The sequence below is a fragment of the Podarcis liolepis genome (genome assembly GCF_965112155.1).
Source record: "Podarcis liolepis genome assembly, chromosome: 6".
Classification (NCBI taxonomy): Eukaryota; Metazoa; Chordata; class Lepidosauria; order Squamata; family Lacertidae; genus Podarcis; species Podarcis liolepis.
The window spans coordinates 75,887,800-75,908,821 of NC_139559.1; the positions used below are offsets into that span (position 1 = coordinate 75,887,800).

Genomic DNA, 21,022 nt, shown 5'->3' on the forward strand with positions numbered 1-21,022 from the left:
TTTTAGTCATTTAGTTCAAGGTACTTGTGTTAATCCACAAAGCCCTAAATAACTTTCATCTAAAATACCTTAAGGACCGCCTGATTCCTTATGCTCCACCTTGATCACTAAGATCCTCTGACTGGAAACTTCTGGTGGCTCCCATGCCCCTGAGTTTCAGTTGGCCTTCACCAGAGACTCAGGAAAAGTTTCTTTTAAGAAAAAGGCCAGTAAATGTCTATGTGTTGGATCCAGACAGCCTCTAGGCAAATCTCTACCCATGATATGCTATGTGAAACAATCTTAGCAGACTCCCTTTCTCCCTGTGCGCTGGAAAAAGCTGTTCCGCCCCCTACCTGAACTATGCTGCTCTAAAGGGTTGGGAGACCCTTCAGAAAAGTCTTAGAGGCAGTGTTGGGGGCTGCAGGTAGAAGGGGTATTGGCACAAATTGTCTCCCCCTCCCCTCACTGGATTTCCCCACTGGAATAGAAGGACCTTTTCATTCTTGGAAGGGCAAATCTGGACGCAATGCTGCATAATTAAATAAAAAGCCGAAAAACATTTTAACCTGGATTAAACAGAAGGCCAGGCTAAAGAAAAATCGTGGAAACCATCTTATGCAAATCTCATCTATAGCCACTGATGTGTCCCATATTTACGAGGCTCAGTTCTCACAGCAGGTCTGTAATTCCCAATTTTCTTGATGTTCTCAATGACATATGAATAAGGTGTCATAAACATTATGCAGTTGGGGGAAAAGAGAAAGGAAAGAGAAAATAGGGGAGAGAGATTGTGGGGAGAGAATAATGATATTTAGTTCTATTGCATAGTGTTCATGCGGGGTTTTTGTGTCAGCATCACGTCAGTAGGTTCTTTACATATATATATTTATTTTTGTTGGTATTGCGAGAGATTGGGGGCCAGAGCATCGTTGGTTATATTCAGTTGGTTGCAGTCGGGTTTGTTTGTATGTGTGTGGGACGGGGCGGTGCGGGTTGTATACCCATATCAATTCATATGCTGTTGACTGGGATAAGTCATTGTCTTGTTGTGCTGAATGCAAACAAACTGTGAAAAAGACTATGATTTGAAAGTGGAAACACTATATGTACTTTTTCTTTTTTTTGTTTATTTGCTAGTAACACAAAAAAATCTTCAATAAAAACTATTTTTAAAAGGTTTTTTAAAAAGTTTTTGTGTCCTCAATTTTTAAGTCATCAGATATATGAGAAATAATGTATATTGAAACCCATCAATTTGAGGCTTAAATGCATATTGTAAGCCATTACTCTGAGCCCAACTTAATTCTGGTAACTGAAAAGGCTGCATGGAAAATAGTTTGATATAAATGATATCAGAAAGTGATCAGATTATTAGAATCATGGTGACAGGTAAAAGGAACATAATTAGACAGGTTTATTGTTCTTCATTTGCAGCTTACCTCTTTACAAAATGTCCTAGGGACCATAACTCTCAGGATTTGTCGTATTCTCGCAAAAAATACTCTGTCTACTACAGCTCGTTCTTTCTTGACTTCTTTCTGCACATGAAAAGGTAACACAATACAATTATCTTGCTGTTTTCTTCTTGCATTCCATATTGGTCAACTGACAGCACAGTATTAGATGCCATGCACACAACTGTATTTTAATCACTTTGAAACAGCCAACCCATTCTACATGAATTGCTGTTGGAAGCCTAAATCTGCCAAATACTACATAAGCTGGACCATAAAGAAGGCTGATCGCCGAAGAATTTATGCTTTTGAATTATGGTGCTGGAGGAGACTCTTGAGAGTCCCATGGACTGCAAGAAGATCAAACCTCTCCATTCTGAAGGAAATCAGCCCTGAGTGCTCACTGGAAGGACAGATCGTGAAGCTGAGGCTCCAATACTTTGGCCACCTCATGAGAAGAGAAGACTCCCTGGAAAAGACCCTGATGTTGGGAAAGATGGAGGGCACAAGGAGAAGGGGACGACAGAGGATGAGATGGTTGGACAGTGTTCTCGAAGCTACTAGCATGAGTTTGACCAAACTGCGGGAGGCAGTGGAAGACAGAAGTGCCTGGCGTGCTCTGGTCCATGGGGTCATGAAGAGTCAGACATGACTAAACAACAACAACTACATAAGCTTCCATTTTTCAAAGAGGAAAATGTTTGCCTGCAGTCACCAGTGCTTATTCATGAATGGATCCAATAGCTTGGATGCTCCAGGTTGCCGCATAAGATTCTTGCCGGCCAATGCACACCCAATAAAATGCTGAAAAGGACCTAGTTGGAGAAGGTTCTACTTCAAGAGGCAGTGGGCTACAGCACTTCCAATCAGATCAACTCATGAGTAAGCAAGCAGTCTATCCCAGGCATCCCCAAACTCAGCTGTTTTGGGACTACAACTCCCATCATCCCTAGCTAACAGGACCAGTGGTCAGGGATGATGGGAATTGTAGTCCCAAAACAGCTAGAGGGCCGAGTTTGGGGATGCCTGGTCTATCCTGATATCTCATACAGGAAGTCTGGGTGCTTTCTTCCAAAGAATTATTCTGCTGCTCATTGCAGGTGTAAACTGCATGGAGAGGAGGAAGGATTAATGATCTCTCCTTATCCTGGCATCGAAACCCACAGGTGCATGGCCCTTCTATACATCAGAAGCAGACTTGAACAACACACATAGGCATCACATTTTGCAATATTTCCAAACTAAAGCTAGATGGGGAAAAGTCACCTAGTGGTAAACAAACTAAGCAAAAAAGCATCAATAATGTTTGCTTTACGAAACATGGACAAGAAAGAAAAACCAGTATTATCTGATATATTTCAGAGTGCTAGGAAAAGAAAGGTATGGTGCTTAAGCATTAGCACCATTTAAAACATACTTTCTCTTGTCCATACAAAACGCTCTAGAATGCCTTCTTGATTTTATTAATGTTAACTGATACAAATTTATCCAAAGTATTTTCATTTGCAAACACTACAGAAAAGCCACATTGATATTTTAGATTATTTACTCCAATTGTGTCAGGATCTTATATTCACATACATGATAAGAAGCCCCACTGAACTTAATGAAACTTACTTCCAAGCAGACATGTATAGAATTGCACTGTCAATCTACCGTCACCACTCAAAAACAACAGGAAAATCTAGGTAAATAACCCCTTTTCTAAACTATTGTTTACTGAACTGAACAAAGACTATACTTCAAAGCAATTTATTGAGCTGTTCGGTGGAATTACTAGATTTTAGCAACCACCTAATCTGCATTAACATTGCCAAAATTAGTAAGACTCACCTCATTGCCAGGCAATGTTTTTCCACTTTTCTTTCTGCAAACAGAATAATTATTTTAGTTATTTTCTTGGTTCAGAGGAAGAGTTATTCAAAAGACATCATATAAAAATATCAAAAACCCTAAATTGTTTCTTTACTAGGCAAGAGTAATACACAGCAGTTTTTTAGAAATGAAAGCAGTTTAGCACAAGGCATACAGAAGCCGATTTTCAACCACAGAGGAAATGCATCCTTTATGCATTCCCCCTTGCCCCCTGGTTTTGTTGTTGTTTTGTCATGGTATGTAATTCTAGTATAAAATTCAATTATTCAGCATAAAAGCTAGCAACATTAAAGCGGCCAAATATTCTACTGGAAACCTTTTCATATCAATGACATTATTTCTGCTGTCTTCATGTACTGAAGACACCTGACTAATTTACTCCTGTGCTGAACTGTAAAAAAAAGTTATAAATCCTTACAACTCCCATTACTACCAGGAAAGAGTCTATTTTTTAAAAAGGTATTGAAACCTTAAAACTGAACCCCACACTTTCAGGTGGACAGTTATTCATATGGGCTTCAGTCTAATTTTACAAAATTGGCATAAACAGCTGCAAGAATATTTCTGGATTTTAATGGTTCTACATTGTAAGTTTTGAGATAAGCACTATCAGCCTAAATAGGTGAGATATGAGGGCAAAAAAGGACACAAAATACATTGTGGCTGGTAAGTTGGTCTCCTGATTGTGTTCAGGGTAGTGGGGGCAGAAAGCATAAATTAGCACTGTCGGGTTGTGGTTTGTTTGTTTTTTTGCAGAAAGGTAATTTTCATTGACATATTCCCCCCTGCTCTGGATATATATTATCCAAAGAGTCGATGGAAGAAGATTGGAAAAAGTTTAAAGACTATTTATAGAAATATTGTAAAATTAAGGAATGTTAGAAAACTGTTGGAATGAAGTTATATGGCTTTAGTAGAAATGTCATAAGGAATTAAGTATAAATAGATTAATAGAAAATTAAAGGAAAAATAAGGCAAGAATGTGTTAAGATAATTATAGGATAGAAAACAGAGTAAGATGGAAAGGAATTGCTGAAACAATTAATAAAAGTGGAATACAAAAAGGGAGGTGTGAGGAGGTCGCTGGAAATAAGTGAATGAAATATAAGATATTGAAAATGTTTGAGGTGTTTTTAAATTGTTTTTGCTTTGTTTTGTTAGTCTATGTAGTGTTTTTGTATTGTTTTTGTATTGTTTTTTCTCTTTTATTTTTTGTTTGTAGTGTTGTGTTGAAAATGTTGAAAAAGTAATAAATATCATAAAAAAAAGGATATATATTATCCAAGAGCTATGATCCAAAAGAAGTTGTTACCATAGAATGCTCAAAGATTTTGATGAATACCTAAGGGAAGTTTATAAATTGCTTAAGAACACACACAAAAATCAACGTTATTAATGAGAAAAATAATTTGCACAACTGAGCACTGAAAGTTCCTTTGATGTCTCAGCCCTTGTTCACATGTTATAAGCATTTATGTGTTCCATATAAAGAATATAGAGTTGGGGTGGGACATTTACTATCTCTGTAAATTACACCATGCTGGTATTGCCCCCACCCCAGCATCCACACATGTGTGTATGAGCATGATGCGCAGGGACAGGCAGGTTAGGCTAGAACAGCACTAGCTGTAACTTAAAATTCCTGCCTGGGGGAATTATGGCAGTACTCTTTAAAGGATTAAAAGTACAAGACGCACAGTTAATCATTCTAGTACAACCTGATTCACTAGGTGTGGCACCAGTTCACAGGTTATTTCTGACAACGTCGCCTACTCAGTTACGAACACAATGAGATCCTTTACTCCCGTTTAGGCAGTAATCCTATACTCCCTTAGGTGGGAGAAATCCCCATTGGACTTGGTAGAATCTACTTCTTAGTACAGTACTGCACATATAAGGTTACACTGCTAATCAAAATGTAGCTGTTAGAAGGCCTTTTTTCCATTAAAGGGTCTTTAGTCTAAGTTTCCAGAGAGAGCCAGAAGTTACAATTCTACCAAAGGGCATAATACTTGGAAGTTTGGTACCAATTTTAAAAAATGTGAGGAGAGCCTGTTGAATCAGACCCATCTAGTAGAGCAAGAGTATCGCAACGGCCAACCAGATGCCTGTGGGAAACCCCCCAGCAGAACCCAAGTGCAACAACACACTGTCTTCCTGGGATTTCCATCATTACTGCCTCCAACCATGGAGGCAGAGAGTAGCCATCATGGCTAGTAGCCTTGAGCATTGTTTTAACCATGGAAAGGCGGCATACAAATAAAATGATGATGATGCACAGCCTTATTGTCCGTGAATTAGCCTAATCCTCTTTTAAAGCCAACCAATTTTTGAAAGCCATCCTATCACTGCTTCCCGTGGGAGTGAATGCCATTGGTTTCGTGAAGTTTTGATCAGTGGTTCAAATTATTCAGGTTTTCCAGCCCCATTAAAATAGATGAAAAAAGTTCTGGAAAAATGTGTTGCACATGGCTGAAAGCAAAAGTAAAGCTAAAATCCTGCAAGGACTGAAGTGTTTGCAGACAGAGTAACCTACTAGATGCTATGTCCAATGACTATGTACATACAGTGGTACCTCGGTTTACAAACTTAATCTGTTCCAGAAGCCCGTTCTTAAACCGAAACTGTTCTTAAACCGAGGTGCGCTTTCCCTAATGAGGCCTCCCGCCGCCGGTGCCCTTCCACCGTTCGGATTCCGTTCTTAGACCGAGGTAAAGTTCGCAAACCAGGACACTACTTCCGGTTTTGCGGAATTCGTAAACCGAATCATTCGTAAACAGGACTGTTCTTAAATCAAGGTACCACTGTATCATGAAAAACTGTATCACAGAGTGGTACAGTGGTTACAAAAGGGTTCAACCACTTTTTTGGGTCTGTGGAAACATTTAGAAACTTAACAAATTGTCATGGGAGAACCACATCTACAACAGAAACACAGGCATGCAACCCACTCATACTGCAACCATATACATACGCCCACATCCCATAGTGAACAACAGACTCAGAAGTTCCCCTCCCCAAGGAAAGTCTGCCAAGAGAAAATTGCCATTCTCTTCCACTATTTAATTTCACAACACGTGGGGAGAGACAATGACTGCGGCAATGCATACATGAGAGATAGAATCATAGACCTGGAAGGGACACAGAGGGGATCTCTGTGCAATAAAGGAATCTCAACTAAAGCATACATGACAGATGGCCATCCAACCTCTGTTTGGATATCATGTGTTTAGTTGCTCAAGAAATCAAATCACTAGAGGTGCCCACACCCCCCAACCAGTGCCGGATTTATGTATAAGCTAAACAAGCTATAGCTTAGGGCCGCACTCTCTTGGGGGCCCCAAAAAAATTTAAAGGGGAAAAAAACTGGGTGTACATTTCAAAAATATAAGATAAAAAACAAATAAAATAAAACCTACATACAGCAACAGGGTTTTGTGTTGTGTATGGACCTATTAGGTCCATGAATTACCATATAGCATATATTAAACACAGAAAACAGTGGCAATTTGTTGATGACAAAGGACAGCTTGACATATAAAGGGCCCCATTACCTTCAGTCAGTGGCGTAGCGTAGGTTGTCAGCACCCGGGGCAAGGCAAGTAATTTGCGCCCCCTAACCCGTGGATTTTAGAGAGCTGCAAGTGCGAGCGCGCCCCCCCAGATGTTGCACCCGGCCCCCCCTGCACCCCCCACGCTACGCCACTGCCTTCAGTAGTTTAGGGCCTCATCAAACCTAAATCCGGCCCTGCCCACAATCTACGCTCCCAAACTCTGACCTACATTGAACACCAACTCTGCCCTACACTGAGATCCCCAACAGCACCCCTAAAACACTGCTCCACACTGAAACTCATACATCCTGCAACACACTGAAGCCCACCACATACCACCCTAGCAACACAGGGCTCAGTTGCTTCATAAAGTAATACAAGACCAGTACTATGTGGGACCATCTCTGCTGGTCCCAGACACTCCATCCTCTCCATCTAAATTTGGCCATGGGTGCATGCAGCGCAAGCTATAAGCAAGTGCAATTTGTGACACTGTGCAACATCACTGCTGCTCAGAGGCTATGTCTGTTAAGACAGGTTAACAGACCTGGTGAGGGTTCCCAAAGTCCTAAGGGTCTCCTTCAACTAATCCTTCCCAGAGACTGGAAGCAAGGTGGCAAGATGCTCCCACAGCCCTTTCCCAGGACTGTTTGTGCAGGTGGTATCGGGTCACTCTCTCTGTTACAATTGTTCTCCCCTCCCTTCTCTTCTTAGAAAGTTCCTGGGAGAGGAAGGAGGATTGACAAAGTGGAGGCATTTCCTCTCCTTTTCCTACAAATTCCACCCAAGTTGCTATAGCCAGGTAGAAAGTAGAACCCTGAGTGCCAGTGGCTGGACTGGTGGGGGGGGCGGCAAGGAGACACTGCATTTGATACCAGTGTTGAGACAGGAAGCTGCCTATGTATGATTCCAGGTTTCCACAAAATGAAGCATGTTCATTTTTTAAAAAATCAAGAATTTCATTTCTGTTTCTGGCACTGGCCGTTGCAATTTGTTATGCAGTTTTTTTTAGCAATTTTTTATATTAAGGAAACACAATTTTCTTTCTACGATAACCAATGTACACCTTTGGCTGCTCCACCACATTTCCTTTTCCATCTGTGTAGCATGCCAAGTACAGGAATCAAAGTGCAAAGGTAATGTAATAAGGTAATACATTACCTTTTACCTAGAAGAGCTTTCTTCTGCCAGCAGGCAAATGAGGGTACAGATTTATGCATCAGAACAGTACACACAAGACACTTGCCCACAACTGCAAATTCCTTCAATGGTTTCTTCTGGGAATATTTTGTCCTTGTTGGGTACTGTACTTACTACTCTCCAAAAACCTCTTTTGTGATGCTTCTAAAACACTTTAAAAAGGTAGGAAAACAATGTGCTAAAATACACAAACCACTGTAACAAGGACTGTGAGCCAGCTAAAGAAAAACCTTAAGTCAATTGACCGAATTTAGTCAATGGATAAAATCTCAATAAATTTACGTACAACAAAAATAGTTCTAAATAAAAGCAAAGCTTTCTTTTTCAGTGATTTGCGCATGTCCACAACAAACACATTTTTCTCATACATGAAGGAATGGCTCTTTCAAGACAGCACTTGGCAGCTGCAGTTCTTATAAGTACTTGAATTAAGAATTGACTGGGAGCGCATTTTTAGTTGATCAAACTGTTCTGAATCATTGATTCTAAGTGATTAATGAAAAAGCTGCAGTCCTGACTATAATAACTTGACTCTCACCCCAACTGTCTTCCCCTTTTTCCTGTTCTCTCTTTGTATTCCACTGCACAATACAACCTTTGGGCTACAGAGCCGCACATTTATGCAACATTAAGCCACAGGAGCAAACAGTAGGCCTTTGTGCAAGTTATGTTCTAAGACCTCTGTGCTAGTCAAGTCTCATGATATTCTTTTTGGGAGAGACTGAAAGGAAGAAAATGCAGGAGTGCTTTTCAGCACTACAAAGAATCTAGCTACTAGCCCAGAAAAAATGGTGACTGAGAGTGGATGCTGAGGCCAAACAGGGGAGACCACAGTCGCCTTCATGGCCTGCAGGTATACTTCCCCAAAGAACCTGAGTGCAAGAAAGAGAATGCTGGACTAGATGGACCTTGGGATTGCGTCCGCACACAACACTAAGCCAAACCATAACTAGTGCAAATGTACGGGGTTTGTAGGGAGGCGATTGCAGCCACTTTGCTTCTCTCCACTCCTCTTAGCCACTTTGCTTCTCTCCAGTCCTCTTAGCTTACATTGACTGAGTGCGTCATATAAAATAAATAAATCCCTGGATCATGGTTAAGCTCTCTCCTCCTTAACCATGAGCAGTAGTTGAGGTTTGCTTTTAGTAGTAGGTAGTGATTGAGGAGAGAGCTTAACCACAGTCCCAGGTTTGCACAACATGCAAAGCCAAACCTTGGCTTAGTAATCAAGGTGTTACTATTAGTTTATAAAGTTTACTTTTTTTACTATTAGTTTATAAAGCCCTTAACAACTTGGGACCATTTTACCTACGAGATTGCCCTACCCTATACCCCGCTTTGATTGGCGGAAAGGGCACTACTGCAGGTGCTACACAGCACCTGTTCTGCATTTGTAAGAACTCAATTGTTTAGTGCAGTGTTTCCCAAACGGTTTTGGGCAACGGCACACCTGTTTACCGGGAAAAAATCTCGCGGCACACCACCATTAAAGCCCCGCCCCGTGACGTCAGCGCGCAGCGTCACGCCGGGAGGGACGCACAAAAGTGAAAGTTTTTTCCCTTCCCCTTGCCGGGGTGGGAGGAGGCAGCAGAGCGAGGGATTGAGGGACGGCGGCAGCTGAGGCGGCGGCGGCTGTTGTGGTGGTGGCGGCGATAGCGGGCGGAGGAGGAGCCGTCGCCGGGAGTTGCTGCTGCTGCTGTTGCTGCTGCTGCCCGGACATGCCGGCCTCCTCCTCCTCCGCTGTCTCGCGCTCCTCCCTTTTGCGCGCGCTGCCCCGCCGCTCGGCACCAGCACCGCGGAGCCGCCCCCGGCTCGACGCGGATCCTCGCCGCCGCCGCCTCTCGCCGCCCGACTCGCCCGCCTCCCTCCCACGGCACACCAGCCGGTGTCTCACGGCACACTAGTGTGCCGCGGAACACCGGTTGGGAAACACTGGTTTAGTGCAGTGCTGTGGCACCCTGGGGTGCCTTGAATGATGGTCAGGGGTGCCACAGGCAACCCTAGGCTCTGTCTCTCTTTCCTTCCCTCCCTCCTCTAATGCCCTTGCATCTCTGCCTCCCAAAGGCTTGCACAGCTGTTTGTTGCAGCAGCCCTGGCTACAAGCTCCCCAGGCGAATGGTGCCGCTGGGCTGGCCAGGGGGTGCTGGTTGCCAGGAGCTGAAACGGCCTCGGAGTAAGCAAGCAAACGGGCAAGGGACCCCAGCCAGCCAGTCCGCCAGCCCTTGCTGTTGGGAATGGACAGACAAGCCCCAGGCCCTATGGGGCAGTGTGAGGAGGCACCTGTCTTTAGGGCGGGGGGGGGTAGCTCAGAGACCAGGGGCGGGGCAGCAGCAGCTGCCCAGAAGACTTCCAAGGAGAGGTGAGGGGAGAGGAGGCTGAGGGAGCACTCCACAAAGAAGGGTATTCGATAAAGGGTGAGAGGCTGCCAGTTGTGCAATAAAGGGGTGACATAACTGGGCTCCCGAGCCCCAGAGGGGTGTCGCAGAAAGAATTTAGTTGTCGAGGGAGCCGTGGACTCAGAAAGGTTGAAAACCCCTGATTTAGTGTGACAGCACCTGCACTTTGTAACTCCCTGCCTATTGACACCAATAAGTGACAATCACTGCACTCTTTTCAGTGCCTGCCTACCCAGATGCTGAGGACATTGATGTCATTTTAATATATTTTAGTATTTAACTTTTGTATGTTTTAAAGTAGGGTTGCAATCCCCCCCCCCGATTTTCCTGTTTTACCTTTCATAAAGCACTTTGAGGGTTTTCTTACAATCAAACGGTACATAAATTTTATGAAATAAATAAAATGAACTGAGCTGAACTAAAAGGACTAGGATGCAAGTTCTGCTCCAGAAGCCAGCACACACATGCAGTCCCAGTCAGCCATGGTTTGTATTACCACATTGTGCAAGCCATGCCATAGTCTGACCTAGTTGGACACTTTTTATGTTCTTATGAGAGAAGTGGAATGCGACCGTCACTTAAAAAAAGAAAAAAGCCAGAGTCTTCAAAGTGTCAGCTAAGGCCTAAGCTTACTGATAGCAGACAAGAAGTGAACTCTCCCTTTCACTGACTCAGTTTTCATATGCCTTAAGGAAGAAGAAAGTCTCACGCCATTCCACAAATCATCTGAAGTATTTGCCAAATTCCTTTGTCACAGGTACCCAGTTAGAACGGTTCTAGGGTTACCATACAGCTGGTAAGCTCAACAACTCCCCCCCCCCCAACTTTTGTGTCTGGATTATTTTCACTTTTTGAAATATGACAACCCTAAACAGTTCAATCTTTACATGGAATATCTAGCACTAATGCAGGCATGGGAAAACTTTTTCAGCTGAAGGGCCAAATTCCCTCATAAAACCCTTCCGGGGGGAATGGCTTTGACTCTTAGCTTTGTACGGTAGGTTACATTCCAAACACACAAAAGTCAGGTTTACACGCACAGACACGCTTCATTCAGGCAAGCAATGGATAGTATGGATAGTTCAAGGACATATTCCAGTTCAAGGACCATCACTCAAGGAGGGTGTGAAAGCAGTGAGGGGGTTATGGCCATAGAAGAGGGTGAATGTCCCAGGGAGAGATCATGGCCTAGGGAGGGTCCTGAGGGCCAGACACACAACCCTGAGGCTCCCCACCCCTTTTCTAGTGAAATGAAATACCCAATGGCTTCAGAAACATGTAACCTGCAAACATTCAAGGACATATACAATGCAATGCTACTATTTACAGGCCGGTCACAACAGTATTTCTCAGGTTGCCTGTCCTCAACTTTCACCTTGTTCCCCCAACACCACTGGGGCAAAGAGTAAAGTTTATTGAATGACTCATGTTCACCAATATCAAACTTCCTACACTGTAATAACCAAGCATAATTCCTTTCAGTAGGGGAAAGGTCAATATGCTTGCTTGAGTTTGCATCACCATTTTAACACCCACGGAACTCGGTAATCATGATCAAACTCTTGTCAGGAGAGTTGGTAATACAGACTATAAAGCCCTTAACAATAAATTGCACAACATTCTAATCAAAGTCAACATCAAATTGAGATGAAACAAATGGATAAATTAGAACAGGTGTCCTAATGTAGGCACCTACAAATCTTTTCACCAGTAACAAGTGCCTCTTTCCTCCAGCCAGAAGGACAACAAACAACACACATCCTTTCCTCCCAAGCTGTTTCTTATCTTCTTCAAGGGAGATAAGATCCCATATGTCTCTTTAAACCTTTGTGTCAGGTAAACAAAAGTTTAGAGTTATGGGCAGCCATTGTATGATAGCCCTTCTGCTGCAGAAAAGGTGTTTGCTTTCTAACCCTGAATCCAGATCAATAATTTGTAGGTAGTGTGGTAGGGGTACTAAAGGCTATGGTAGGGATCCCTAGCCTTAGATTTGACAACTTGGGTCCATTATTACTTTAACTGGAAATAATCATTTTCTATATAAGAACTGCCACTCAGCAGTTCGTTTTCACTATTTATGGCTCACAATATGCCGGTTCTTATTTCTTTAAGATGGACACATGCACAAACACACTCGACTTGGGCTGCCTCCTTTAATTCTAAATTATATACCACACAATCCCCAAATAAAAATTGATATCCATAATTTCTTAGAAAACTTACTCATTATCTTCACTAACTCATGTTAAGTAAACCTTTTTAGTTAGTCCCTTCTCCCTTGAAGAAATTGACTGTTATTAAAAAATTAAAACCATATAAAGGCTCAGGACCTTATGGCTTCACTTCCAAGTTTTATAAACAATTCAAAGAAACATTATTACATTATGGGCTGCCTATTTAACAACCTAATGAGAAGGGAACCCCTCCCCAAAACATGGTACCACTCCAAGATTGAAGCTATCCTAAAACCAATTGAAAACCAGCAGATGGTAGAATCTTTTTGGCCAATCTCTGATTAACCTGGATTACAAAATCTTTACATCAGTGCTAGTCAACAAGACTGATGTATTTTTGCACAAATAGCTCCAGACCAAGCTGGTTTTGTCCCCCATTGAAACATCAATGAACCAATCAGAAAACATTTAAACATAATCAAATGTGGTATGGACGACTTCCCCACTGGTAGTCATGGCCTTGGACATTCTCAAGGCCTTTGACTGCCTAGAATGGGACTACTTGCTGGCAGTTCTATCTCAATTGCAATTGACCCAAAATTTATACACATTATGAAACAAATACACTCTGCATCTTCTGCCACAGTAAGAATAAACACACACACAGCTTTACTGAAGTCCATAGACCCAAAACACACAGTACAACAATAGTATATGTCAATAGTATAAGCAATATAAATTCATCCCTGGTAAGGATTTGACAGGTAACAAAGAAAGGCTGTTTACCCTCTACCTTTTTGTTCATTCTAGCTTTAGAACCATTAGCAATATGCCTCTGAATACCAGCAGACATTAAGAGAGTCCAAACTGAAAAACTAAACTGCATGATCGGGCTATTTGCTGATGATTTAATTATTATGACCCACCTGACCTCTTGAACATGGGAGCAGCCATACTTCAAGATCTTAACAACTTTGCAACACTAACAGGCCTGCAGGTTAACTTCTCAAAATCGGAAGCTTTATGCTTCAATGTACCACCTAAGATGCAAAAAGCATTCACAGAACACACAGGCATTAGACCAGGGGTAGGCAACCTAAGGCCCGTGGGCCGGATGCGGCCAAATCGCCTTCTCAATCAGGCCCACGGACAGTCCGGGAATCAGCATGTTTTTTCACGAGCAGAATGTGTCCTTTTATTTAAAATGCATCTCTGGGTTATTTTGGGGGCCTGCCTGGTGTTTTTACATGAGTAGAATGTGTGCTTTTATTTAAAATGCATCTCTGAGTTATTTGTGGGGCATAGGAATTTGTTCATTTCCCCCCCCCAAAATATAGTCCAGCCCACCACATGATCTGAGGGACAGTGGACCGGCCCACAGCTGAAAAAGGTTGCTGACCCCTGCATTAGACTCTGTCGCACAATGCTTAGCTATTTAGGAAAAAAAGCATGGCAGACAATTCTTCAAAATAGAGCAACACCCATTTTACCCTCAGAAATGGTTTAGCAATGGTAAAAATGATGATCCTACCAAAACTGTGATTTCTATTCCAATGACTCCCACTTTGGGATCCCACTCAACCAGATATGAAGGTAGCAGAAAAAAATTAAATTCATTTATTTTTTCCTACAAAGGACTCAAAATAAATGCCAAACTCCTGTACCTCCCCACAGTGGGCTGTGGTATCCCAAACCTGAAACTATATTTTATTGCTAACCAAGTAAGACATGCCATCCACTTTATTTTAGATGATACCTCAAAACAATAGGTCCAATTGGAAAGCGAACTAATCGAGGGAATTCCAACCTCCGCTTTTCCCTCCTTTGTTTTTTGTTTAAACCAATTCACAAACCAAGAACTTATACACTGACCACTAATAATGAACCATATGTTGCAGATATTACTGCAAATTTATTATGATATTTTTGTGATATACAGAGGGCATGAGACTATTTGGTCTATTTATTCTTCCTATTCTTCCTATTATTGTTCCTATGTTCCTTGTTTATGAAACCCAATTAAATGTTATTTAATAATAATAGTAATAATAGTTTGTTAGCTTCTAAAAGCAGAAGAGTCTCAGTTACCGAAGAGAGGGTGTAAACAAGTATATGACAACCTTCTTTGGACTTTGTATTACAACATCTGATTGCATGTTATTTCAGTTTGGCACTTAAATCAGCTTGGCAAACTAGCTCTAGTGTAGAAATAAGGTTATTTTATTCAAGCAAATGTTCATATAAGTAAACACTACTTGCAAATGGGAGGTAATGGGACTATTTTTATACTATATCAGGATATACAAGGTTACCATATGGCATTTACAAAGAATATAGATATGTTTCTCCTTCTACAGGTGAGACAAGAAAGTTTAAATGTATGAGTTCAAAAGCTAACTTAACTTTTTCATGGACTTGCAGAGTGCTTCATCAAGCTTACTACATCTGCCACAGTTTTCAATATTCTTATTTGTTTATTTCATAAAATCTATACACTGCTTGATTATGAAAAAAACCCCTCAAAGATAAATAAATAAAATACCGTACTTAAAAACATACGAAAGTTAAAATACTAAAACAGATTAAAATCACCACAACTTTCTAGGCATCTAGGTAGGCTTATCTAAACAAGAATGTTTTTAGCAGGTGCTGAAAAGAGTACAGTGAAGACACCTGCTTAATCTAAATAGGCAGGGAGTTCCAAAGTGTTAAGTGCTGCCACACTAAACAACTGAGTTCTTACAAATATGGAACAGGTAGTATGTGGCACCTGTAGTAGTGCCAATTCTGCCAATCAAAGCAGCTGATTGGGCCCATGTTGGGTAAGACAATCTCATAAGCTGCCCCCAAGTTTCAAAGGGCTTTACATACTAATAGGAACACACTGAACTTGGCTCAGTAGCAAATTGGCCACCAGTGCAGATCTCTGAGTACAGATGTTATATGCTGATAAGGCCTCACTCCTGTCAGCAGTTGTGCAGCAGCAGTCTGCACTAACTGCAGCCTTCTGATCAAGTGCAAGGGAAGCCCCACACAGAACACATTGCAGCAATCCAGTCTTGAAGTAACCAACTACAGTGGTACCTTGGGTTAAGTACTTAATTCGTTCTGGAGGTCCGTTCTTAACCTGAAACTGTTCTTAACCTGAAGCACCACTTTAGCTAATGGGGCCTCCTGCTGCTGCCGCACCGCTGGAGCACGATTTCTGTTCTCATCCTGAAGCAAAGTTCTTAACCCAAGGTACTATTTCTGGGTTAGTGGAGTCTGTAACCTGAAGCGTATGTAACCCGAAGTACCATTGTACTGTGTAAATTTCTGGGCAGAAATTATGTCACTTCATTGATATATATTAACACTTATTATGGTCCAGGCACTCAAATATTAAATAGTAATACTGCCTTCATAACAAGTCCACAATTCATTGTTTTGCATCTCACACTTATCTGTTTAATCATACATGCACATACACAGTAAGGTATCTTACATTAGTCATACCCAGAGTAGACCCATTAAAGTCAATGGACAAGTCAATAATAATGATAATATTAATTTTATTAATATTTATTTATACCCCACCCATTCATTTCAGTGGGTTTACTCGGAGTATGATGAACATTGGACATCACTCATAAGTTTATTTTTTATCATTTGAAATACTTATAATCAATAATGAAGCAAACATGATAAGCATTGGGCAGTGAGCAAAACACATCCCTGCTGCAACACTGTGCCAGTAATTTTGCCACTCCTGGCATATGTTGTATCTCACTTGTAACAATGCACACCAGCATCCAAAAAGGCATTATCATCTTCTAAAATAATTTACTGTGACAATGCTATCCCCTTCTTAGGACCACTGTCTACAGGAAATTACTTCCTAGACATGATGTCCTAGACACACGGACATCAGTTTTTTTGCATATCACGGTGATGCACCAGGGGGCAGGGACGGGGAATGCTTAAGGTCTTAAGTGTTTCACTTTCAAAAGATGGCTACTATTGTATTTTAACATTGGATAAAATATTGTTCATAGCATATCAATATATAATACTTCTCTTCAAACATTGCCTTATGGACTGTACCTCAAGGCAACATAGTATTGTGAAGAATATAAAATGTATAATGACATAAAAGCATTTTGAAATATAATAAAACTGATCATTGCCCAATAGTTACGAAACTTTTGCATCAATTGCATCCAACCTTTCTCCCAGGCTTTGACAGTCTACAATAACGTTTGTTATTATTTTGTTGTCAAAACTTTCTGTGTCTATAGGGGCTGTCTTCTGTTTTGTTTTGTTGTATAATATATTGATTTGTGTCTTTAACAATGTTGTAAGTTACTTGGAGATCGTTGGATAACAAGTGACAATAAGAAAGAAAGAAAGGAGTGACACAAACATGATCTAGATACGGGTGAGTCTATCTTTTAGATCTATCACTCTGATTATACACATGTGCAACTTTGAAACCAAATGCAAAGTATTTTATAAATATCACTGCCCAAACTATTATCTTATTATCCCTGCTATGACAGCTGCCAACCTGCATACCATATATAAATATTAGTCTTTGCTTATCCCAAGCTGCATTTTTTCAAGCATTTAGGATATCTCCTAAACTGAATACATCTGCCAAGTCATTCTTCAGAATATTCATAAGGGAATTAGAATCCAGAATCACAGGTCCCATCCCCCCTTTGAACTCATGTATGCTTACACATTGTCTTTACATTCTGAACACACACACACTCTTTGTGCTTCTGCGACTTTCTCTTTGGGAAATCTTGCCCTGGGCAATTTAGATACTGTAAATGAAATTACAGGAAAAAATCCAGAGCTACCTGTGCCTTATGAAGGCTAACTAGCAAGTGCCCATAAGGCAATGCACATGCCTCTTTAAAGAACCCAGGTGACAGTGCTTCCCGTATCCAAAGAAAAGTATAGTTGTCTTTGTTTTCTGAATAAAAGGGAGCCTTTGGAGCAAACTTCAGTAGCATCCAGGGGGGAGAAATGGGATGTCCGTCTAAACACTAACAGCACTGCAAAGTTTAATTCCCTTCTCAACTAAACCTTAGTGTTTCCATCTCTTTAAGTAGGCCTTCTTTAAATACTGTGTGGCAGGCAGAAGTTCAGCAAATAGTACTATCTGACCGTCACATTTTGTGCAGTGCAATGGCAAGGAATTCAAAGCTTCAGCCCCCAGATTGACCCAGCTTGCCAATTGCTGTCACAGTAACCAAAGCAGTGCATGTGAAGATATTCTGGCACTCTAAAATGCTATGTAAACACCAATTATTAATATTACGTTCTCCTATAAGCTAATCTCTCAGATGTTTGAACACAGCCAAGGGTCTGGTATGCCACTAGATATCACCGGCTACAATTTCCAGCACCCACGACCCTTGTCTGCGCCGACTGGGACTGATGGGTGTCAGGAGCCCAACATAATATAGTACCTATCCCAGATAAGAGACACAGCATCGTTAAGATAACACAAGCTGGGGGGGGGGCTGTTGCACAGCACCTATTTTGCAGGTCTACCTGCCGCAACAGGTGTGCCACCGGACCCTCGATAGCTGTGCAACAGGTGCAATGTGCGGCAGGTGTGCCATTTCTAACCATCCCCGAGAAAGGAAGAGCCACATGCTTTCCCGGGTTGAAACCCTCCAGGTAAAAGGATGTCAAGGTAACAAAGAGGGCATAGAAAGACTTCGGAGCCTCTGGGCAAAGCAACAGGGATCAAGGCACAGTGCGGCTCTGATTCGGTCGATATGGAATAGTTTCTGAATGTTGCCTAAAAATGCCACGCCTACGGAGTCCCTGGAAGGCTCCCTCTGGAGTCTCCCTTTGTTTCCGACCCCCTCTCGACCTTAAATCACCCCCTCGACTACCGGGGGCCACTTTATTCACCCCAACCATTCCTTTTATCCTGTCGGCGGAGGAGACTTCCGGGATCTTACTCTCTCGGCTGCCCCCTACACACACCCCACACCCAAAGCCCCCGGCCCCCCATGACTCGCCCCCGACTGACCCGTGCAGGGCGGCCGCCTTCCTCCGCTTGCTGAGCAGGCAGAGCACCGCGCAGGCGGCGGCGGTGGCGCCGGCCATGGTGGAGTAGCGCGCGGTGAGGAACTTGCTGTAGGCGGCCATGGCGGCGGCGGAGGCGACGGCGAGCGCAGCCCGAGAAGCAGCAGCGGCAGCGGCCGACCGGGGAAGAGGCTCGCCGCAGCGCGGAGGATGCCGGGGGGAAAGAAAGAGGCGGCGCCTGTCAGCTGAGGGGTAAGGCCGCGGCGGCTGAGGCCCTGCCCTCGCTCTCACTCCTCTCCAGGCCCGCCTCAGGCCCGACTCCTCCTCACACCACCTTGGTTGGTTGGAGGCGAGCGAGAGGCGCCCGGCCTTGTTAAGCGCAATAACGGCAAGCGGCCTCTGAGGGAACAAGAGCGCTTGCGCTCGGTCGCCTCTCCTCAGGCCGTTATAGACGCGTCGTGTGTTGTACGAAGGGTGTTAGTTCTTTATCCCCCCCACCCAATATTTTTGTGAAGTGGGTTTTTTCTTTTTTTTGTGTGAAGCGGATTCTCCGCAACGGCGGAGAACCCCATTGTTTTGTGTGTTTTTACTACAACTCCCGGCAGCCCCAGCGAGAATGGCCAGTGGTGGGACATGACGGGAGTTGTAGTCACAACAGCTGGAAGACTTGCAAGTTTCCACCTTCCCAGGGTTTATGGTGCGAGGTTGGAACTTCAGAGCGGGCGCCCGCCGTTATGGGCGAGCAAAATGCCAATTGTTGTGTGACAGGTGGGTTTGTGTGTATGGATGTCTTTCATATTGCGCAGGCACATACATCTTTACCATGTGTCTTTACGCTTGCACCTTCCTGTGGCATCCCTATGAACACAAATACTGAACAGTACTGTAGTTGTTATCTCCCATTTGGGAAAGCTGTATATGTATCCTGTTTCCCCCCTCCCACCCGAGACACATTATACCTACAGCTTACAGTTGCACAACAAGACAGGCTCATTTAAGGTTAAATAAGAGATTCAACTTGTTCTACAGCTTTCTCCTCTTCATGTTTGCAGTCTTGCAAAATGAATAACTGGGCTAGTTAGTCTTTCTTGTTTAGCAGGAAAGGCAGTTCCAAGGCTCCCAAGAATTTGAAGGGTAACTGTAGTTGCTTAAGCCCCCGCTCATTTCATTTTATTTCACTTTTAATTTGTACACCACCTTTCTATATTGCTATAAACAAGGCAGTTGAGAAGCTGAAAAAACAACAAAATATACAACAAAGATCACACATCTTATAACAGTCTGATCCAATACAAATAGGTCAAAATTGAAAATGCGACTTTAAAATAAGCAATGTATATCAAATTAGGTAATATGCAATAATCCATTAGAATATAATAGCACACAATAATATTAACTCTAAGAATATCAGCGAATAATAATTAAACAGAAAATCACTCCCAACAGTTTCAATGAATTACTAAACTATGAGCAATAAAAATAACAGCAAAGTCACAGTACATAAAATATCACAATACATTTAAAAATCATGTTAAAATACCATACTGAGTAACAAGATAACTTACAAAATAATTTTATTTTTTTATAAAATCTGAACTCCCCAGCCACTTCTGCTGCTCTTAAACATGGCTTGGGAGAGGCTGTTGCTCAGCTAGTCTCAGTTAAGGGTGTGGGAGGCTCTTTTCCCCTTCTTCACACTAACTGAGGGAGCTGGCAGGATGCTAGGACGGTTGTAACCGTTAAAGTGAGACAGTAGCAAGCTGTTATGACTAGTCACATCTCCCAGCCTCTCTTGGATTGTTGTGCTTTTTGGTTTTTGTTGTTGGTTTTAATGCAAGTCGCTATGAGTTGTCTTGTAAGAAAAGGAACTAACAAATGCAATAAAATAATGCCTCCTTTTTTAGAACTGTAGTCCTTAAAGGGCCAGCTCTCTAGCTGCAGACAGGGCCTTCTGCCTGTGTGGTGTAGTGGTTAAGAGCGGTAGACTCGTAATCTGGTGAACTGGGTTCGCGTCTCCGCTCCTCCACATGCAGCTGCTGGGTGACCTTGGGCCAGTCACACTTCTCTGAAGTCTCTCAGCCTCACTCACCTCACAGAGTGTTTATTGTGGGGGAGGAAGGGAAAGGAGATTTGAAATACACTCAGAGTCGCAAAGTGATTTCATGCTCTTTATTCAGCTCATAGTGGTGAGGAGGAATGAATGAATGTCCCCTCAAAGTATCTGCTTTATATACATTATTTACACAATGGGCTGCACATGATTGGCTAATTCCGGAATTCTACTGTAAGCCAATCAGGTTGTGGATTCACTTCTATCTGGAGCATGATTGGGTGGTTCCTGCCAACCAATCATACTG

At 42.4% G+C, this 21,022-nt stretch overlaps 3 protein-coding genes across 4 annotated transcripts in view; 2 read left to right on the plus strand and 1 right to left on the minus strand.

Annotated features, from left to right (window-relative positions):
• Positions 1 to 18,803, minus strand: part of ABCD3 (ATP binding cassette subfamily D member 3) — a 47,514-nt gene extending 28,711 nt beyond the window's left edge. For both annotated transcript variants that reach the window (XM_083511085.1, XM_083511086.1), the window contains exons 1-3: positions 18,670 to 18,803; positions 3,270 to 3,303; positions 1,422 to 1,520 (exon numbers count right to left, since the gene is read on the minus strand). In XM_083511085.1, coding sequence (XP_083367211.1) covers positions 1,422 to 1,520; positions 3,270 to 3,303; positions 18,670 to 18,788 — 252 coding nt within the window. In that variant the 5' untranslated portion in view covers positions 18,789 to 18,803. The remainder of the gene's footprint in view (positions 1 to 1,421; positions 1,521 to 3,269; positions 3,304 to 18,669) is intronic.
• The window catches only part of LOC310710274 (uncharacterized protein), a 982,430-nt gene that overhangs the window by 106,973 nt on the left and 854,435 nt on the right, over positions 1 to 21,022 (plus strand). The gene's annotated exons all lie outside the window — the stretch shown is intronic.
• The window catches only part of ARHGAP29 (Rho GTPase activating protein 29), a 99,672-nt gene continuing 97,462 nt past the window's right edge, over positions 18,813 to 21,022 (plus strand). Inside the window, exon 1 of the mRNA XM_083510915.1 lies at positions 18,813 to 18,917. The gene's annotated coding sequence lies outside the window, so the exon portion shown is untranslated. The remainder of the gene's footprint in view (positions 18,918 to 21,022) is intronic.